The sequence below is a fragment of the Pseudochaenichthys georgianus genome, chromosome 7 (assembly GCF_902827115.2).
Source record: "Pseudochaenichthys georgianus chromosome 7, fPseGeo1.2, whole genome shotgun sequence".
Taxonomy (NCBI): domain Eukaryota; kingdom Metazoa; phylum Chordata; class Actinopteri; order Perciformes; family Channichthyidae; genus Pseudochaenichthys; species Pseudochaenichthys georgianus.
The window spans coordinates 444,728-466,716 of NC_047509.1; the positions used below are offsets into that span (position 1 = coordinate 444,728).

Here is a 21,989-nt window from a genome sequence, read left to right on the forward strand (position 1 = left end):
CACCCCGGCCGGGCAACATTTTGCATTTGCCCTGTACGATGGGCTGTAAGTGATGAAAGTGGGGGATGTTGACTTATCAGGCTTTTTCCCTCTCTTTACACAGCTCCAGTTTGGGCATCGTCCTGTCATCAGATTTAGTTTTTAGTTGCTGCTGTAGTTTAGTAAAATTATTTTTGATGAAATACTCCAAATCTCCACCCTCCATAATTGCACTTGCTTCAGTTGCTTGGTACTTTCTAAGGGTGGTGATGACAGTTACAGTACGAACTGAAGTTGGTGCGATTTGATTGGATTGTGAGGCAAGGGAAGCCAGCCGCCTCTGGCTTCCCTTGCCATGGCCCTGACCAATCACAGGTTGGCAGGGGCATGACGTGAGCCTCATCTGATTGGTCAAAACCTCCATTTCTTTTCACCAAGGGAAGCCAATTTCGGCTGGCCTCCTCTCCAACAGAGAGTGCAATCTACTATTTCACCATAACATCCAGAGGGGCGCTGTTTCACTCTTTGTAAAATACTCAATGAGAATGGGGCAGAGACGGCAGCAACACACAGCACAGAAGAATTACCGAAACTAAACAAAGTGTTTTTATTTATTTATTACAATTATAACTACAATCCAAAAAAACAGGGGCCCTTGGCCTCCAGGAGAAAACGCCACTGTACACACACCAAAGACACATTTACTTTACAGGCTCTTGGTAATGGTTTTCCATCAGTGAAATACGGCTCTTTACTGAAACCTAGTGGCAGCAGAATGAAACTGCAACTACATCAGCAAACGCATGTTCCTCTCTAATATCCCAATGTGCTTTTCAATAGCTAAATCTATTTAGGAATTTGGAATTAATCCAACGAGTAGTTGTTGATATTTCAGTCTAGACAAGAAGAAGAACATTGTAAAGAAATATTATTTGAATAAAGTAGATAAATGTACAAAACAATGGAAATTGGTTTGTATCAGTAAATTATACCTCTTTATCTACACTTTCCATCAAGCCAGCAGTTAGGGATCAGATCCCTTGTTGCAACATCTCTACATTTTCTAATTTGTTTGCGGCAAAAATGATGTTACACAAGAAATATTTACAATTCAGTAATTAAGCTGTGAAATACTTAACAAAATCTTTAAATTTGAGCCATTCAGATTAAGAAAAACAAGGCTGAAAACTCATCGCCTCATTCTTGGAGAGGTCCACCCTGAGACATGTATTTAATAAATCCACATCACCGTGTGTACATAGAAATGTGCCCGTAAAAAAACAGAAGTATCATCCTTCAAATGCAACGCCTGCTGTGTTCAGTGGGATTTGTTGACCGTGCTGTAAAATGCAGCTGGATCCTCTCCAGAGTCCTGCCCTCTGGTCCTGAGAGATACATGATGAGATTTTAGTGATAATAATAATAATGCAGAAGGAATTAAATGATATGTGAACAATGTTCCCGTGTGAGGATCTGCTCACCTCGGGGCAGCACTGCTGAACTTGATGGCAGCGTACTCCGGGACATCCTGCTGCTCCGTGTGTCCGAGGGGCCGAGCTGCTCTCATGTTGGAGTAAAGAGGGTCCGCCCGGCTGTTGGAGAAGTGAACGCTGGCATACTGAAGGTCATCCTGCTGCTCCGGCTGATCAGGTACACAGTGCAGGGAGGAAAACACTTGTTTACATTAGATATTTCATTTACAGAGGAATGGACCCAGGACAGAAAAGACCAAAGCAACAGCAGCCGAGGTAATGATGGAAAAATATCTCTGCTTCATCAACATGCTGCTGTATGACAGAACAGATTAAAGGATAACAGATAGAAAACACTTCTGGATGAACTTGGAATGTACTGAAGTCTAAGAGGAGAATCAAAGAGATTGAGACAGAAATTAACTTTTTATAGAAGGTCCTTCTCTCAGATCAATGTTCTATAAGCACTTAAAGACCACCATCTTCATACATTGAGTGTGACATGTTTTCTTTTGTACCAGATGAATTACGTAAGACTCTCACCTCTTCCCTGGTGTCCGCTCTCTCTTCAGGCTCAGACGAGTCTCTGGAAGCCCTCTTTCTTCTGGTCAGGAGAGTTTATGAAGAAAAAGAAGATCAAATGTTTGACACCAGACAAACAGCCTTTCAATGATTTAACAAACAATGATTAAGAGGATCAGATCTGCTCACCTGATCCCCAGGAAGACAGAGAGAGCAATGACAGCTAGGAGAACAACAGTGATAGTTGCAGCAGCTGGTAGCTTCCATGATCCTCCTGAGAAACAGAGATCAACAGAGAACACACAGGTAACACAGCGGTGTTTCTCTAATCGAGTCAAAGTCAACTTTATTGTCGATCTCAAAATATATTTGTACACACAGAAAGATTGAAATACTGTTTCCCACAGTCCCGAGGTATACAATAAGATAAAGGATATACAATATATATAAAATATGTATATACATACCTATACCCCAACTTATTTACATAAATATATATACACATGAAAATACAAGAACGCTCAATAATTACAAATAATTAAAAAACACAAATAATAAAAAATAAACACAAAATAAATGTTTACTTCAAGTAGTAAGTAAGTAAGTAAGTAAGTAAGTAAGTAAGTAAGTAAGTAAGTAAGCAGGGTATATATAAAAAGATGATGTGCAAATGAGAGTGCAAAATATGGGATTTTTAACAAAGTGATGTAACAAACTAATAATAATTATTCTTATTCTTAAAATCAATAAGAATAAGAATCAAACGAACATACACCACGTACGTCTTTGACGTTCCTTTAAAAAGGGAGGCGGTCTCCAGGTGCTCCTCCAGCTCAATGTGCAGGGAGGAAACTAAACCCACCAACCCCCTGAAAGTGCCAGTGACTGAAGAGTCTCGTCATGCCCACGCAAAGCCAGCTCAAAAGCCCCACAAAACTTGTTTTAGATAAAATATGCCTGTTTTTATCCCCCTCCTCCTTGTGTTTCCTCACCTCCTGGCCGGCGTCCAGCTGCGTAGCAGTTGCTTACTTGGGGCGATAAAATAATCGCCACTCTGGTATTAGTTTTGAGGAGGCTGATTGGCTACAGCAGGGGTGTCAAACTCAAATACACAGTGGGCCAAAATAAAAAAATGGGTACTAGTCGAGGGCCGGACTGGTTCAATGTTTATTGCAAAACGTATTGAAATGAACTTATTGCACATATTAAACCTGGAACTAACAAAGCTTAAATGATTGCCTATAAAAACAACATTAAACATTAAATAATCAGTTGCATTAATTTCTTATGGCTCTATCTGCAGCTTTTCCAGAGTCATTTCTTATGATTACATTTTTCCACAGGCCAACAAAAGCTTCAAAAAAACAATTTGGAAAAAACCAAACATGCCCTGTTGTCATGAGAGAAAAGGTGCAGAAGGAAACATCCATTAAACTCAGGTTGCTGCTCTGTGATGCTAGTTCAGATACTTGGCATCTCATCTTGGGGGCAAGTTCATCAATGTTTGGTTGTCAGGCTCTGAGCTGAGGAACTCCTCAGGATTCAGTGAAGGTGTGCGTGGAATATACCGGAGGGCCGGATCTAATAGTAATTAGAAACTAGAGAATGCAATTCCTGAAGAAATTGCTAGTGGGAATGCTTTATGCTGAAAAGCTGACTCTGAACTGCTATGCTGAAATGTAATGTGTAAGAAGAAAGTGAAGGATTTAGATTGAAATGATACATGAACACTGGGGGCTTGAATGTGTGATGAGAGAAGAAAAGAAAGTAAAAAGGCTTGGAAAAGCAGCAGAATATTTGAACTGCAAACTTTTGAACTAACTTGATGGCGAATGATCTGTCACCATGGCAACGTCATTTGATGACATCCCATAATACGCTTAGATGCGTTGATGGCTGCATCGTTACCAAACCTGTTTACCTATAACCACATTTTCATAGGAGTTAAAGCGACATCGTCTTTTATGGCGAGTGATGCGTTTCCATGGAAACGGCATATGGTGAGATCTCAGATTTGGCGTAGAGCTGTTGAGGCATGGACCGGTGCTATACAAGTGAAGATTGGGGGATGATTGGACCGTGTCCATTGGACTTACAGCGACATCGTGTTTCATGGCGAGAGGTCTGTCGCCATGGCAACGGCATTTGATGACACTCCATAATACGCTTAGATGCGTTGATGGCTGCATCGTTACCCAACCTGTGAAGTTTTGGGCCGTTTGGAGCATTTTCACTGAAGTTATGAGAAAACCGTGTTTCAAGGCGAGCATTGTGTTGCCATGGCAACGGCATTTGAAGAAATCTCAAAACTGTCGCGTAGATGTCTTCACGGCTGGACTGTTAGCACACATGTGAAGTTTGAGCACTTTTTGAACATTTTCATAGGAGTTATAGCGACATCGTCTTTTATGGCGAGGGATGCGTTTCCATGGAAACGGCATATGATGACACCCCATAATTGACGTAGAGCTGTTGAGGGCAGGACCATTAACCTTTATCTGAAGTCTGCTGCTCTGAGCATGTCAGTTGGAGCGATGACATCGTCGTGTTCCATTACACAGGTGTTTCTATTTGAGCTAATGAGGTGTCCAGAGATCAAAGGTTTCCATTGTTCTGAATGAGAGATGAACTTCTTACATGTGAACGTTTTGTGGAAGAACCGTAACAGATATCTGTTACATTTCAAAACGTGAAGCATGTCAAGGAAGTTGAGTATATGAAGTGTAATTTTTGTGTACTTTTGGGTTAATAATGTGGCCTTTTTGGCAGTTTAACTAAAGGTGTGCGGCTGCTACCGTGAGGAAATATCTTTCTGAAATTACAATGGGGTTTAAAGGAGGAATGTTGAACGTTTTTGTCACTTCATTCTCTCAAGAGGCATTTTGTTTAATTATTTTTTGCTTAATTATTTGTCATTTTTCAAGATACGAGATGTTTTGCTACGTTTGTCATGAAAAAGTATGTCTCAGGAATGTAGGGTTTGGGAATTATGGCAGTTTTAAAAAAATATATGAAGGAAGATTTCAAGATGTTCTACCCTCTAGCTGTGACATCACGCACTCTCTTAAAATCTGAAGAAAACCTCTAAAACAAGGTCTGAACAATGTTTGATATCTCTAAAAGTAAGAATCAGATTTAAAAGATGTTTTACACGTATAATGTCAGAAAGATGTGTAACATTTTAAAGTTGGAATGAGGTTTCTGAGTGAAAGTATGAATGAACAGTTAGCAGTTGAATCGCATGAAGATTTGTTGAAGTCTGAAGAATTTCTCCATTGACTTCAATGGTTAAAAATGTGATGTATTATGGGATGTATCTGTGGAATTATGAAAGTTATGAATGAGACAAGTAATAGCCATCGATTCCCGACCGAGCTGAACGTTTTGATGTTTGAACGGAGTTTCTGCAATGTGGATTGTGGGAGAAGAAGACCACCGCAGGCCGGATTTGGCGTAATTGTGTTTAAAAACGTAGCTGAAATTACAGTGAAATAAGTGAAAAAAAGACACAAACATGGTTTGCACTGGTCAGGGAAGCTTGGCTGGAAAACATATTTCAAATGAGATGGAAAAAAGTTTGAGAAATGATGAATAAAAGCATGTTGTTGAACAATGGTCCCCAAAACAAGTAGAGCTGCATTACTAACGTGTCATCAGTTGCACACACACTGATGGTCAAGGTCTAATGAAAAGGACGATATCATCCCGAACAGTAGGAGTTCCATCTAATGTCCCAATAGGTGGTCAATACTTCACAAAAACATAAAGGCTTAACATTAAGAGTACCATGCAGATGATGTGACTGAAACACACTGGTAGTAGATGAATGTAGAGAACTAACCTGTTCCAACACTCAGAGTTAAGGTGGAGTCACTACGTCCTAACTTGTTCTGGGCTCCACAGGAATAACTCCCTCTGTGTTCAGCTCTGAAGTCAGTGATGTTGAAGATCTGTCCTGAAGCTTTTGGAGAGTCTTCCTTGTACCAGGTGTAGTTAGCTGCTGGGTTAGCATCACTGCTACAGGTCAGAGTCACTGGACTGCCCTCCTCTATCTCAGCAGAGGGACTCACGGACACAGAGGGAGGCTTTGGAGCATCTGGAGGAGAAGTGTTTCAAGTTATTCACATGGAAGGGTGGATATAATGGCAACTTGCAAATGTCCAGAGGCACGAAGCAGGAACCGTTTCTCACAACGCAACACATGTGAAAGCTTGGAGCATCTGGAGGAGATAACATGAACACTTTTCACATTTCATTCCACGGTGGAAGATGTTTTAAAGAATGATAGTTTAATAAAACACAGAGTGGGTGGTTCACTTGATTCCATCCTTTATCAGAAATCTAAACACTTTGAGGGAACGTGTTAATCTTTATGTCATGGAAGAAGTCTCCTTCATAATTCTCCTTTATTCTTCTTTCTAGTAGCATCCTTCGTAGCTAGATTATATTTGACCTATTTTAAAATCAAACCTAGAGCCCTGGTTCAGTGTCTTTGCACACTGCCATGTCTGCTGGCGACCTCTGGTGGGTAAATAGATACATGAGTGCATTGGTGATATATGTTCAGGGTTCTTACACCTTTTCCAAAGTCAAATTCAAGCATTTTCAAGGTGCATTTTCCAGCTTTTCAAGCATCTTACAGCTGTTGTAAATTACATATTTATATACACATACTCAAATGATTATTTCCCTACCTCACATTAAATCAGATGTTCTTTATGCTATAAACAACCAAATGTGTGTTTCGTGATAGCCTTCTACACGAGGATGAAAAATTACAGAAAAGAAAACAAAGTTTAATATTTCAAAATGAGTGATCTGTACGTAGACTGGGCCTCCCATAATACCTGTCTGAGCCAATATAAAACAATCAGCCAAATAACTTCTCAATACATTATTGATTACTATTTTTGAGGTACTTTTAGGTTGGAAGTGAACATAAGTCAGAGGTACATGGTGTACTTTTCCTCCACTACATGTATTAATCCCTTTAGTTACTTCACAGATGTGGATGAATGATGTGAAATCTAATCAAGTGTTGAATCAGACTTTAGTTCCACCTGGAGTAAATCCACCAGCTACCCTGCAGTCTACAAAGTACTTCAGACTAGCTGCTCCTTCACCAGCTTTTGAGAACACTTTCATGATCAATCATTATAAAAACATATCATATATATTATTCTGAAATGGACCAATCTGCACAACGACTACTTTTACTGTCTTTCACTATATTTTGATGAGAATACTTTTCTACTTTTACTTGAGGAACATTTTGAATGCAGGACTTTGACTGAAACAGAGTATTCCTACACTCTGGTACTTCTACTTTACTCAAGTACAAGATCTGAGTACTTATACTTTTACTCAAGAACAAGATCTGAGTACTTGTACTTTTACTCAAGTACAATATCCGAGTACTTCTACTTTTACTCAAGAACAAGATCTGAGTACTTGTACTTTTACTCAAGTACAATATCCGAGTACTTCTACTTTTACTCAAGAACAAGATCTGAGTACTTGTACTTTTACTCAAGTACAATATCTGAGTACTTAGTCCACCTCTAGTAGCGTAGCGTATTAGAATTGTATCCACAAAATCACTCAGAGCTGCATAGAAATAGCCTCACAATGGTAACAAGTGGAAAATAATATTTACAAATGTGTACAATGATTTTAGGTAATGTTGACTACTCAATACACCTGTCTTATACATCTTCAAAGGAAGACTGTGTTAATTCTACAATTACATTGAATTAAAGCAACATGTAGTTTTACTTGTATAATACTTCAATTTTATATAAAAGACAGTTTGTTTTCATCTGATTTCAATTAAACAAAGTCTTGGCTTTCAGAATATTAAACTTGTTTCGGCAAATTCAGATGATACAGCTTTGAAGCTTCGGCATAATTACAAGCAGAGAACGGAGTAACGTAACGTCACAGCAGGCATAGCAACAGCCGGTGTTTCTTGTGAGTGTTTCCCTGGGACACAAACGCAAAAATACACACACACACTCGCGAGCTTCCCCCAGACCAGTAATACAAAGGAAAATGTGTCTTCAGGTCAATGTGACTGATTTCGATAGAGCAAGTCACATTTGGTTTAGGCACGAAACATACAGTAGAAATACATCACTTTCAAAATCGTTCTCTGTCGAATCAATAGATTATATTTCGTGACTATAACACGAAATGCTGTGAGTGCTTCATCCTCTGAAGACCACACGATGGCGACTGTAACGCACATATTAACATAGGTACGCTCCTCTGAAATGATAGTCCCCTGCAATTATTATTATCCCTCAATCGAGTTCGCTATTCAGCTCGCTAACGTTAGCTTAAACAAACGTAACATGCAACGTTAATCTAAAATCTAATAATCTAAAATGCTCTACTACGGCGTACCTTTCATGTGGCTCGTCAGCGCAGACTCTCGCATCGTTATGTTTGCAAACTTTGCAGGAGGCTACTCGTGGACTTGACCCTCGTCTTAGCCATGGCTTGTATTGGTCTTCTGCTAGCCAACGCTCGTTGAAACTGCAACCTCCTGGCACACAGTCATCCATCTCTCATCAGAATGCCCAGGTCACAGTAACACAAACACTTGCAGGTCGCGCGCATAGCGCGGGAAGGCCGCAGCGGAGCTGTTTTATGTAGAAGCAAGCAATTCTTTTCTTTTAATCTAAAAAGCGAACTATTCAGTCAGACAGCAATTTATTGTAAAAGTAAAGCATTTACATTTTCAAGCACTTTATCTCAATTTCAAGCACCATTCCCAAAATCCAAGCACTTTCCAGCGGCGTAGCTGTGGGTGGGCCCGGGTAGGCCTGCCCTGGGCCCACCCACATGCACGTCTGGCCCACCCACAGCCAATCAGCGCTTCATAGCGCAGAGCCGGGAAGCCCAGAAGGAAGTGCCACAAACTGCAGTTCATCTAGTGGCCGACAGGGGATGGATGCAGAAAGGAGCAATTCCCATAGACCCCATGTTAAAATGCCCAACTGTACAGCAGAAATAAACATGTTTCTAGCCTGGATCCAATAAAACTTATTCTGGATATAGTTAGATTCCACCTTCATGACAATGGAATAGGGAGTGCATTTTTTTACCGTGAGTTTTTATAGTAAGTAAAGTAACTTTTGCCGTGAGTGAATGAGCGAGGGGGCGGCGCAGTTTACACACACGCAGCTGCTATATGCAGCAACACACACGCACGGAGGAGATGGCAGAGAGAACACGCTCCGAGGTGTGGTTAAACTATAGCCGTCTCGATGTGGAGAATGCTCGTTACCAAAAGTGGAATAAGAGTTTAGCATGTAAGGGCGGTAACACGAGCAATTTGTCTAAACATTTAGCTAAAGTGCTCCACATCCAGACGGAGGAATGCACCGGGTTCGACTGTCTTTCTAGCAGCCCTGTAGCCCCGTCCACGAGTAACTTTCCACGTCAGGTGTTATGTATGCTAGCAGCAACACACGGAGTTAACTACATTACACAAACATAATGATTAGAGGTAACAGAGTTATTTATTTTGTTAAAGTTTCAGCTATTCTGTTTACAGTTCTGTCATCACATCATTTAATACGATTTGTTAAAACATTGTTGTTTCTTTTGATGTGAAATATTATGTATTTAATTGAAATAAAAAGCAATGTTAGTTTTGTTCACAATTTGTTTAGTTAGTTTACCTTTTTTTTGTCTCCAAAAGAACCGATAAAAGTGATGTTAAAGGACCGGATCGATAAGACATAGACATAGACATACTTTATTGTCATTTCAACGAGACACAGAGTGTACTATTAAAACGACATGTCGTTGTACTGGCTTACAGGAAGAGGACAATATAACAACTTGCTAAAATTGTACATATAAATAAATAATAGTGACGTGGTGCTGATAAAATTAAAGATAAAGTGTGCGTTTAAAATATAAGGACTTACTACATATAAATAAAATAGACATGCTATATAACAAATATGTGCTCTTTGCATAATAATGTAATCTTTATGTTACTGGTCTGCTTGCTGTTCAGCAGTCTGATGGCATGGGGGAAAAGCTATTGCAGAATCTACTGTTCTGCTCTTAATGCTGCGGAGCCTCTTGCCGGAGGGCAGCAGGGAGAACAGCGCATGGTGAGGATGAGTGGGGTCTTTAAAAATGTTCTGGGCTTTTGTCAGGCAGCGTTTCTGAGCGGTGTCTCTGATGGGAGGGAGAGAAACTCAGATGATCTTCTCTGCTGTCCTGACCACTCTCTGCAGAGACTTCCAGTCTTTGGCGTTGCAGTCTCTCGACCAGATGGAGATGCCGCTGGTCCGCACGCTCTCTGTGGCTCCTCTGTAGAACGTGGTGAGGATGGGAGGGGGGAGCTGTGCAGGAAGTGTAGGCGCTGCTGTGCCTTCTTAAATAGTGATGTAGTGTGAGTGGACCAGGTCAGACTGCTTGTGATATGCACCCCCAGGAACTTGGTGCTGGCTGTAGTCTTCACTGCTGTGCCGTTGATGTGGAGTGGTGGGTGACGGTGCTTTTTGTTCCTGAAGTCGACAATGATCTCTTTTGTGTTATCGACATTCAGGATCAGGTTGTTGGTGTTACAGCAGCCTGTCAGATGTTTCACCTCCTCCCAGTAGGCCTGTTCCTTGTTGTCCCTGATGAGTCCCACCACTGCTGTATCGTCCGCGTACTTTATGATGTGGTTGGTACTGAACCTGGAGCATAAGCGCTATCGATAAAAGTATAGTACCGTTAAAGCCTTAACCCCACGCTTAATATGTCTCCCCCTGGCCCACCTACATTTCTCCAGGCCCACCCACACAATAATTCCTGGCTACGCCACTGGCACTTTCCCAACCTTGAAAACACCACGTCAAATTTCAAGCCTTTTCAAGGATTTCAAGCACCCGTACGAAACCTGTATGTTGTACTGTATGTTAATGTTATCATGTGAGTGGAAGACTTTGAGTAAACTCACACACTGACGGAGAGGGGAAGTCCTCAAGTCCCTTCAGAGCACAGGAATAACTGTCTGCTGAACCGTATCTGAAGTCTGCATGAGGAGATGTGTCTTCCTTCACTTCCTGTCCGTTCTTAAACCAGATGTAGGAAGTATGACCAGGTGGACAACTGCTGAGACACTGAAGGCGAGGAGACGATCCTGATCTGCTCACCTCCACCTGGAGATCTGAATAACCTAGAATAAACAACACTGTCATTATGTTCATACATAAATATAAATATAAACTATTTGCAAGAAGTTGAAATTAAGAAATGAACTGTTATAACTCAGTCATTGTTATAAACCCAGTGTAAATGTTACCTGTGACGGACAGAGTGGGTCCAGGATAACCCCAGTATGCATCTTGGTTTGTTTTGATCCTGAAATTGTACACAGCTGCGTCGCTCTCTCTCAGGTTTCTGATTCTCAGAGTGCAGGTGTGGTTAGAACAGAGATACTCGACACGACCTGCATACTCTGAGACTGTGGTCAGATCTACATATTCACCATCTTTCTTCTTAGTTAACCAGAATGTGTTCTGTAATGTGTTTTCACCATCTTTCTTCTTAGTGAACCAGAATGTGTTCTGTAATGTGTTTTCACCACCTCCCCATCTAGATGGATATGTGAAGCTGCAGCTCATCTCCACTGTTGATCCTTTCACTGCACAGACCTCAGGAGAAGAGTAAGTCACTCCCCAGCCATGCTGACCCTGAACCACTGAAACACAGAGCCCATCAGGAACTAGAATCAAAGTGAATCTATACATTGTTGAGAAATTGCCTGAACAGTACTTTCAACAAAGAATGTAAAAATAAACCTTTTACAGACTTTACTGGATAGAGCAGAATGTGGATTACTTCTTAGGTACTTTAAAACCAAGGATACTCTTTGACTTTGTTGTTTCTTAATCAAACCAGGTAGAACAGAAGTCTACGCACACAGGGTTCAGTTTGACACAAGATTGGAAAATGCCTTCATGTAAATGAACAGTGAATGATTAGCGGTCACATTAATTAGAACAGTGTGTGGTTCTCGTTCTCCTCTCTGTCCGCTCTGTGGTCAGGGTGCAGCTGAGTGTGAACTCTAACTATGAATGCAGCTCCATATGTGAGCAGCTTCTGTCTGACGCAGATAAGAAAAAGAAGAAGACTGCTTTAAACTCAGGGTGTGGAAATATAACACTGAGGGCAGAGAGGAGAGAAGGAACTAGAAGGGTTTGGTGCAGAGGTATGGTCGATAAGCGTTGAGTCAATATGTTAAGACTTAGAATAAGAATATTTCACTTCAACTAATAAAAACAGAGCTGGAGATTCTTTAAGTCGTCTTAAGAAAAAAACAAAGCAAAGTGTTTTCACAGAGAGAAGAGGGAACAGTTATGCAGACACTATATTCTCATTCTGACGCTTGTTAAGTGATGAGCAAACTGATATTCTGTGCAGATGCTTGGAGCAAAGGACAGCGGCAACGCACGACAAGGAAATCCATCAAACGAACTAGTAACGTCTTTGAGTTTCTACAACTCTACACACAAATACATTTAAAATGTTTCTGCTAGGTTTGCCTTTTGCACAAATCCATCCCACGTATTCCCACATGAGACCTGGTTTTACAAGTCGCACATTTTCCCAGAATCCCCTCTGTTCCTGTGATGAATGTAAGTGCAGATGTACAGTACCTGACCCAGAGAGCAGGAAGACGACTAATCCACTCGCTGCTGCAGTTAGACTCATAGCTGCTGCTCTCCTCTCTGTGAGACTATGAAACATGTCAGATTAAATAATGTTCACAGGAGAATCAATACATCAATAAACTGTTTCTACTCACAGTGAAGGAGCAACGACGTGTTCAAAGACGCCTTTCCTCTGTAGCAATGAGCAGCAGACGGATATCAGGCTGTTAATAGACTAGGTTTCCTTCCTCTTTAGATCATTAGTATGCCTGATGAGCCAAATGCCAGTAACCCACTGCACAATAAAGTCATGTTTTTTAACAAAATATCAACTTGTCTTAAATAAAGTAAACTATGGTTAACCTGTTAAGCGCCGAGCCTGTTTTTAGGTCTCTGGCTCGAAAAGGACATTCCCAGAACAAATTACTATAACTTCTAAAAGGGGGAAATGAATCATCTTTTTTCTCAAAGCAATGATAAACCTGTGAGTTGGATGTAGAGAAGTCAGAATCAATATAGATGTTTATATTTTAAAGGAAATCCAGACTGAATGTCCGTCCAAAATGAACCATTACTTATAGTGAAAACCACCCTTGAATGATGGGATCGACTAAAAGCTTTAGGAATCCAAAGTACAACATACAACAAGTACCCTGTATCAAGATTGATGCCAAACAAGTGACATTTTACCTTTTTAAGAGAGATTTAGCAAAAAACAAAACACTTCTGGGGTCATTTGGGTGGATTTGCCGTTTCTCTGGAACCCATTGGTATCAGACACAAGTACGGGCACGAGCAGAAAATAGGACTCAAGAGCACAACCAGGCAAAAAGGTCTTTATTCAAGCGTTTAATCCAAAAGGTAAAAATAAAACAGGGAATGATCAAAAAATGTGCTGACTGGAAGTAACGAAAAACAACCAACTAGGTTGGTACAAACGCTAAGCAGCTAGAACAATAGCTTACGTCAGGAGAGTAACATGGAGCACTTTCTGCTAAACAGACAAGACGAACTGGCACTGACCAAGGAAACAGCACAGACTAAATACACAGGTGAGGAGTGATCATTAGGGACAGCTGAGGCTCATTGAGACCAGGCAGGTGATTAACAGGAAGCGAAAATACACAGATGAGGGAGTGAGGCGATCAGCCAGGGCCAGAATGTGACAATTGGTCGATTTTGAACCGTTAGAGCCAATAGAATCGAAGGGGAAGTTCCACATGCACACACACGTTGGCCCATTCCCAAACCGCCCCCTACACCCTACCCCTCCGTTTGCACGTTCACGCGGAGGGTCCGCCATATTGAGGGCTGTTCCAAAGCAATGAGTGTGGAGGGGGAGTGGGCTATCAAGCCCTCAAACAGCGAGTCTGCATCGGTGCTGACTTGAGACCGGTCTCCACCTGACCGGAGTCACGCTGTGTGTGTCCGTCAGGAAACACGCTGTGTACAAGTAGTTCCAGCAAACATCCACTGACAGTCTAGAAAAAGGTAAATGTGTGCATTTTATTATAAAGTTGTGTATATTTACAGACCGTTGCAAAAACTAAGAAGCTTAGAAACATCAGGTTTAAAACTAAAAGAGCTTTGAAACACAATGAAAGATGTTTGGAGTTTTATTTGAGTTATTCATTTAAACTTTTTGTCAAAGAGATGCTGATTTGAAACCGTTGTTACATACAGTTACGGCACTTCCTGTTTCTGCCGGAGAGGGGAGGCCGTCCCAAAGCTTGCTGCTGTGTTTACTAGGCTTGTTTGAGACAAGCAAGACCTGCGCAGACCTGCGCAGTTGCGATCAACGTCTTGCTAGTGCGTTGCATGATGGTTAGTCATTTTGTCCGACTTGCTCTGGAGGCTCGCCCACATGAGACTTTGAAATCTCGCGGGACAAAGACGCCCGCAGCCTTGAGAGCGAGGTGAGGCGAGTTGGCGCAGTTGCTCTCCACGAGCTGCGGAAGCGAAATGCTTGATGGGAAACGGCTCGCTGGTATCTCGAGCTGAGCGCTCATTGGTGGGTTTTACCACGTGCTGCTGATGAAGCTCTCCCATTGGCTGGCAAAAGTTTGTTGTTGTTTTGTGTCAGTTTTACGTCGCCACATCCATTCCCATTTTGCATCATTGTTCCACAATGTTTATCATCATGAAATTAATATCTATATATTTTATACTATACTGCTTACCGTTTTCATACTTTATATATCTTAGCATATGCATACACACTGTTCATACTGCTCACAGGCTGATATCTAGTGTATTCATACGCCACTGTTTATTCATCATTCAATTCATTCTATATGTTATTCTGTAGATTGTGTACATTACTTTTCACTTTACTGCTTGTTGCACCTGGTTGGAAGCTAAACTGCATTTCGTTGTCTCAGTACCTGTAATATGTGCAATAACAATAAAGTTGAATCTAATCTTGAGCAGGAACAAATGTATTTACTTAGTACATATCTGACATTAACGATTAAACACATGTGTGCATTCTTTATAAATGCAAACCGAGTCAAGCCGACTCCGGAGGTGGCGGTATGCACCTTAAAGTTGTTTGCAATCCGCCAAAAAACCGAGAGAAGAAGAAGAAGAATGCGAAGAAGAAGATGAAGAAGAAGAAGCCGACTCGGAGCTGTCCAACTTCAGGCGAGCTTTTTGAGACCTCCCCCGGCTGCGATCGGCTACTCTCGTCTACTTTCGAGGCGAGCCGCAATGTGTCTCAAACAAGCCTAGGGTCTCTGAGTAGTTCCCTGAGTAATGATTGATAAGAAGAAGAAGAAGAAGAAGAAGAAGAAGAAGAAGAAGAAGAAGAAGAAGATTTGATTTTTAAAACAACATTTTATTTGCATTTGTTTTAAACATACACCCACCCTGCAAAAGAGTCGGAACAAAACTAAAACATTACACAATCAAATAAATAAAAGCGTTTTACCCATTTAAAAACATCCTCTTTTACACACTTTAAAAACAAAAACTACACCTATCCTTTAAAACTTCAATATGAGAGAGTCCTTCTCCCCCAGCGAGCACAGAACCCGCCCCACAGCCCACACATCCAGAACCCCCTGCAGGTGATTGATCAGCGTATAGTACGCATGCTCCACCCTCAGACGCGCTGCCACCAGCCCCCTCAGACAGAGCACTGCATCCGTCCATCCCACTCCAGCAAGTTGGTTCTTCCTACTTTTCCAGATTGCTAATTTTGCATTAGCAAACAAGAAATTCATCAACAGTAGGGTTTCCTTCTTTTTCAGGATGTATTTGGGCCATGGACAAAAAGTGGTATGGAGAAAACCTCCCCGAACCCTTCCACCCACCCCTGTAAAAAATTTTTAAGACCAGCCAATCTGGGACAGGACACGACTAAATGCTCCAATGTTTCCGCCATAAAACAGAACGGACAGCCTCCCCTTGTGCCTGGGTCAAAATGAGCTCTGTATTTGTTAGTGGCTATTGCTCCGTGTATAATTCTCCATTGGATATCAGCCATCCGTTTTTCAACCGGAGATTTATACAGGATCCGCCAGCTGCCCTGAGGGGAAGAGCCCAAGCCAAACACATCCGTCCACCTCGACTCTCTGAAGCCTGCAAGCGAGCTGAGGTTTAACACCTTTACGCAGCTAAGGTATAGCTTCTTCCCATTGCAGGCGCTGAACTTTGCAGGTGTTAGAGTCCCCAGTGATAGCAGGAGACCATCCTCCTCTCTCCATTCCCCCACCGCAGGACCCACACTCAAGGCAGGAAAAACATAATCATGTCCCTTTCTCCACTGGTCAGCCAGATCTGCATCCAGAGCAAAAGTCAGGTGGGATGGCGACAGCGACTGCCACACCTCATCTACCAGGTTCTCCAGAACTCGGGTTGATCGAATGCCCGTCACCTCAGCCAGTTTTTCTGTGGAGACCCCCGTCAAATGGCCAAGTTTTACCACTCCCGCTTCAATGAACGCGTTCTTTAGGGTGGCTGAAGAGAAAAGGGTTCCAGAAAGAAAACCAGTGTCAAACAGTGGCTCATCCCAGCCACATCCCAGGCCGGGGGTCGGGTGGTCTGGTAAAACTCAGAATCTTCCAGGCATTGATGACTGAGCAGTAAAAAGGTGTAAGTCCAGTTATCTTGTACGCAGGGGCCTTCAGCAGAAACAGGTGTTTATCAAAACCAAAGCCCCCCGCCCTCCAGAGCAACAGCCGGGCCATAGCCAGCCAGCAGGGAGAGGCACCACACAGCAGCCGGGCCATAGCCAGCCAGCAGGGAGAGGCACCACACAGCAGCCGGGCCATAGCCAGCCAGCAGGGAGAGGCACCACACAGCAGCCGGGCCATAGCCAGCCAGCAGGGAGAGGCACCACACAGCAGCCGGGCCATAGCCAGCCAGCAGGGAGAGGCACCACACAGCAGCCGCTGAGCTGCCTGCAGTCTAAAAGCAGCAGTCCTTGCAGTAATGTCCACGAGGCCCTGCCCCCCCTCCGCCACAGGCAGGTACAGGACCGATGCTGGCACCCAGTGATGACCCAACCAGAAGAAATCCACGAGGAGCCGCTGCAGTTGTTTCATGAGGCCCGGCGGTGGGGTTAACACCTGCAGTCTGTGCCACAGAGACGAGGCAACCAGATTGTTGGCGACAAGAACTCTTCCCCTGTAGGACAGCTGGGGGAGCAGCCATTTCCATTTGGCTAATTTTGCTTGCACCTTTTCCAGCAATCCCTCCCAGTTCTGTGCCACCATGTCCTCGGACCCCAACCAAACTCCCAGGACTTTTAAACCCTTGTTTCCCCAGCTAAGGTTACCAGGAAGACTGGGCCTATTTTCAAGACTCCACTGACCTACCAAAACTGCCTCACTCTTCTCCCAATTAACTTTGGCTGAAGCAGCCTTCCTGTACAAAGCTAGACTGTCCTGTAGCTCCTGGATATCTCGCTGACCCTGGACAAAAACACTGACATCATCAGCATAAGCTGATACAACCACCGGGGGGGCCTGAGCTGACTCTGGCAGACACAGGCCCCTCAGCCGGTTTCTAAGGCTGCACAAAAGCGGCTCGATGGCAATACTATACAATAGGCCTGAGATAGGGCAGCCCTGCCTGATCCCCCTTTTAACTGGTACAGGTCTGCTCAGCCCTCCCCCCACCTTCACAACACAACATGCATCACTGTACAAACACTTCACCCAGGACACAAAATGCTCCCCAACACCAAAAGCCTGCAATGTGGCAGCCAGAAAGGTGTGATCCACACGATCAAACGCCTTCTCCTGGTCAATAGAAATAATACCAACATTTATATCATACAGTTTACAAACATCAAAAGTGTCTCTCATCAAAAACAAATTGTCCACAATTGATCTGCCAGGGATGCAATATGTCTGATCAGGACCGATAAGAAGTTCGATAAAAACCTTCAGTCTGTTAGCGAAGACCTTTGACAGTATCTTATAGTCCGTGCATAGGAGAGCCACAGGTCTCCAGTTCCTCAGCAGGGTTAGGTCTCCTTTCTTAGGCAACAGTGAAATCACTGCACGCCTACAGGAAGCTGGAAGAGTCCCTTTCCCAAAGGACTCCATCAACACTTCTAGCAAGTCATGTCCCAGAATACTCCAGAAATGTTTAAAAAAGTCTGCAGGTAAACCGTCTATGCCGGGAGCCTTGCCGGAGGCCATCTGTGTCACCGCAGAGGTCAGTTCCTCCAGCGTAATGTCAGAGCCCAGGGTGTCACTTTCGGCTGGACTCAGCTGTGGAAGACCCTGAAGAAGTTCATCAGCAGCGTCTGTGTAGAAGGACACTGCATGCCTCCTCATCTCAGCAGGTTCAGAGGTGACCTGTCCATCAGGGAGACGCAGACATACCATCTGCTTCCTTTGGCCCACAGACCTCTCCAGGTTGAAGAAGAAGGTGGTTGGTGCATCAATGTCTCTCATGGAAGTGAAACGGGCTCTGATCAGGGCTCCCTTGGCCTTCTCCTGAAGAAAACAGTTAAGCTGTTGTTGTTTGAGGAGGGACTGTTCTATATTTCGAGCAGACACACTCTCTAACTCTCTGATCTCCCTCTCTAACTGCTCTATAGCTCTCCTAATGTTTGCAGTGGAGTAGGCTGTATACTGTTGGCAGAACACTCTAATCTGAGCCTTTCCTACCTCCCACCACTGACTCAGGGAGGGAAAAGACTCTTCTTTGATTTCCAGTTGATCCAAAATAATTTAAAATTCTCACAAAAAGTCAAATCTTGTAAAATGTTAACATTAAACTGCCAGAACGATCTCGGCTTCTCTGTGTTGGATAAAACTAAATCTAAAGAAACTAGCTGATGGTCTGTGAAACCAACCGGTTGGATGTGACAGTTCACTGCACGAGTAATAGAAGAAGCAGACATGTAAAATCTGTCTAGCCTGGCTGCACTGACGCCCCCATCTAGCATTCTCATCCAGGTGTATTGTTTAACAGAGGGGTGTTTCGTCCTCCACACATCCACTAAGTCAGCCTCTCTCATCACCTGTGACAGTAAAAGGGACGACTGAGGATGCGGCTCCCGTCCTATTCTGTCTAAAGTGACATTAGTGCAAGCGTTCCAGTCCCCCCCCAGTATCACACACTCCCCCTGTACACTAGTATCCAACTCATCTTTTAATAACTGAAACACAGATACACGTGCAGGGCCCTGATTGGGTGCATAAACATTAATAAAAGTGAAAAAAAACTCTAACAGTTCCACTTTCACCATCAAGGCTCTACCTGCCACTATCTCTGTGCTGGATCACATCTTAACATTTAGAGAGGGGGAGAAAAAAACAGCTACTCCAGCACTGAGGTTTGAGCCATGACTGAGTACATACTGACCCCTCACCACATTCCCCAGTCCGTCTCATTCAGGCTATCACTGTGCGTTTCCTGCAGAAATATCACATCTAATTTTTTCTGATTAAAGACCTCCAGCACTAAAGCTCTTTTCTGTGCACTTCTACCCCCGTTAATGTTTAAAGAAGCAACCCTTAAAGCCTGCATCAGAGGAAGGAGATAGAGAAAATAACAGACAGGTACACACAGCAGAGAGGAGACACCCAGTGTTGCATGATCATGTTGACATTATTTAGACCTTTTCAGTTTCCCCCCTTTTTTGGTTCCTTTCGGAACTTTTCTCATATTAGTGACATGCTTCCTGAGACGATAACGTCTCTTTTCATCCAGCAGGTCTAACCCTACAACTTTCTGAAGAGTGCTCACTGTATGAAGAAACTTGTTAGTGTCAGGGAAAAAGTCTCTCACTTCCACTGCCTTGCCAAAGGACTCATCTAAAAAGACATTAATTTCTTCCAAAGAATATATCTCTGCGTTATGAGAGAGACTATCTGCAACTGAAACACAGTCAGAATCCCCCTCACCGTCTGTGTCCATCTCTGTCTCCTCATTAATGTCTGCAGCCTGTTGAAGCTCTGTTTGCCTCCCAGAACCAGACGGCAGCTCCTGCTGTGTGCCAACAGCCTCCACCTGTCCCACAGCCCCGGTCCTCACCTGTCCCGCACATCATCTCCCACCCGTTTCCACATGTTCTCCTCTCACACTCACCACATTCTCTACAATCCCCGTTTCATCTCTCCCGATATTCATCTCTACTTCATCCGCAGCCCCTGGGGCCCCGGCGGGTGCAACAGCAGCCCCCGCGACACCGGGCTCCGCGGCCGCCGACCCAGCGGCCCCGGCCGCCCCGGCGACTGGCTCGGCGGCCCCGGCGGGCTCGGCCGCACCCGGCGGAGCGGCGTGCCGTCTCTGTGGACATGCAACACGTTTGTGACCCGACTCCCCGCACTCAAAACACTTTACGTTCCCTGAGCTCGCATAAACCATATAAAACCCCTCTTCATGCCTCACCCGGAAAGACACATCCAGTGTCTGAGTGGGACAAGTCAGAAACATGAACACCTGTCTCCGCAGAGATTGGACATGTTTTAACTTTTCATCTTTACACCCCAGAGCAACGGTGCGGAGATTACTGGCAAACTTACCGAAACGCTTCAGCTCCCGTTCCAGCGCCTCATTCGGGATGAATGGAGGAACGCCAGACACAGTGATCCGCGTGGACGGTGTCGCCAACGGCGAAACTTGGATATATTCCTCGTTTACCATTAATCCGCTCTCAATAAGTTCGGTTACATATTTCTGGTCTTTTAAAAAGACCACGACCGCTTTGTTCATGCGGGAAGCATAGGAGATGTTTACATGGCCTACCTGCTCCCCCACAGCCAGCAGCACCTGCTCCACTGTGCTTGCGGCCTGAGCCACCAAACGCACTCCGTGTCTCAGAGACACCGGCGGCGCCCCGAAGGACGCCATCCCAGCCACGAGGCACGGAAAAACAAATTAACCGTACTTGGAAAGAGTACAAATATCCCCACGTAAGATCATACAGTGAAAGAAAACGATTGAAACAGAAACAAACGAACTAAAAGTGAAAAACCCTCTTCCCTCTTCAAAAACACACCTCCACCACAGAAGAAGAAGAAGAAGAAGAAGAAGAAGAAGAAGAAGAGTTATGGTGTACAGGCGTTGTGAGGTAAAAACAGGAATAGGATAGTTCTGTTAGTATAAGATAATAAGATGTACTTTGTTGATCCAAAATCGGGAATTATTTTTTTTATTTCTAACTTTTTGTTTTTTGGCGCCCCCTATGGGTTGATGCGCCCTTAGCATTCGCCTATACTGCCGATGCCGAGGGCCGGCCCTGAACAGGGTAGATATGTTCTTTTCTGTAGTGGAAATGCTCTTCCCTAATCTCAGGTCTAATTCTCTGCAGTGTGTAGTTTCAGGGTGTATTGTGTGTGAAATGTTAAATGTAGTCCCACCGTTTGGCCACGATTTGCATCAGCGTCTGGCGCACTACCAGGGGTCTTTGGTCTGCTGGCCGCTCTGCCTGCTCCCTCTCCCGGATGAACAGAGATGAAATGCCCGGTCCTTCTCCCGGTGCTTTCTGTGATGCTTCACTTCCAAACACCGACATACCTCAGCTCAGCAACAGCGCTAAAGGTACTTGTTGAGACCTTTCACTACGTTGGTTATATCACTTTTAAAGCACCTTACATGTTTTAATGAATACGTTTTAAAACGTTCTGGTAATTACGGTAATGTCTTTTGACCGGTGGCTAATGTTAGCTAGCATCAAAGCTAATGTAGGCTAACTGCCACCTGTTGCCATAGCTACAGCTAGGGTTGCCAACTTCCAGAAATGGAGAAATGGGACACATGCACGTGTCCCCCGCGCGCTTAGTTACTTTTTTTGTTACTTTATTTCGGTTTTAGGGTTAGGGTCAGGTTAGGGTTATGTTATTTAATTCTTTTAGGGAGCCAGCCCCTAGGGTTCTAAAATGTGTTT

The 21,989-nt window shown here is 43.6% G+C and overlaps 1 protein-coding gene across 5 annotated transcripts; it reads right to left on the minus strand.

Annotated features, from left to right (window-relative positions):
- Positions 1–595: 595 nt before the first annotated feature.
- LOC117449059 (cell adhesion molecule CEACAM6-like) lies at positions 596–21,073 on the minus strand. 5 transcript variants are annotated; one of them, XM_071203684.1, is made up of 9 exons: positions 20,626–21,073; positions 11,572–11,685; positions 11,287–11,523; positions 10,942–11,160; positions 5,815–6,069; positions 2,163–2,247; positions 1,995–2,055; positions 1,461–1,621; positions 596–1,364 (listed from the first exon to the last, which is right to left on the minus strand). In XM_071203684.1, the coding sequence occupies exons 1-9, from the start codon at positions 20,951–20,953 to the stop codon at positions 1,298–1,300; spliced, it is 1,527 nt and encodes a 508-aa protein (XP_071059785.1). In that variant the 5' UTR covers positions 20,954–21,073; the 3' UTR covers positions 596–1,297. The 5 variants fall into 5 exon arrangements, with proteins under 5 accessions (XP_071059785.1, XP_033942312.1, XP_071059784.1 ...); XM_034086421.2 differs by lacking the exon at positions 20,626–21,073 and adding exons at positions 12,644–12,723; positions 12,793–12,991 and having other exon boundaries at positions 11,287–11,685; XM_071203683.1 differs by having other exon boundaries at positions 10,942–11,151; positions 11,287–11,685.
- Between the last annotated feature and the right edge of the window lie 916 nt (positions 21,074–21,989).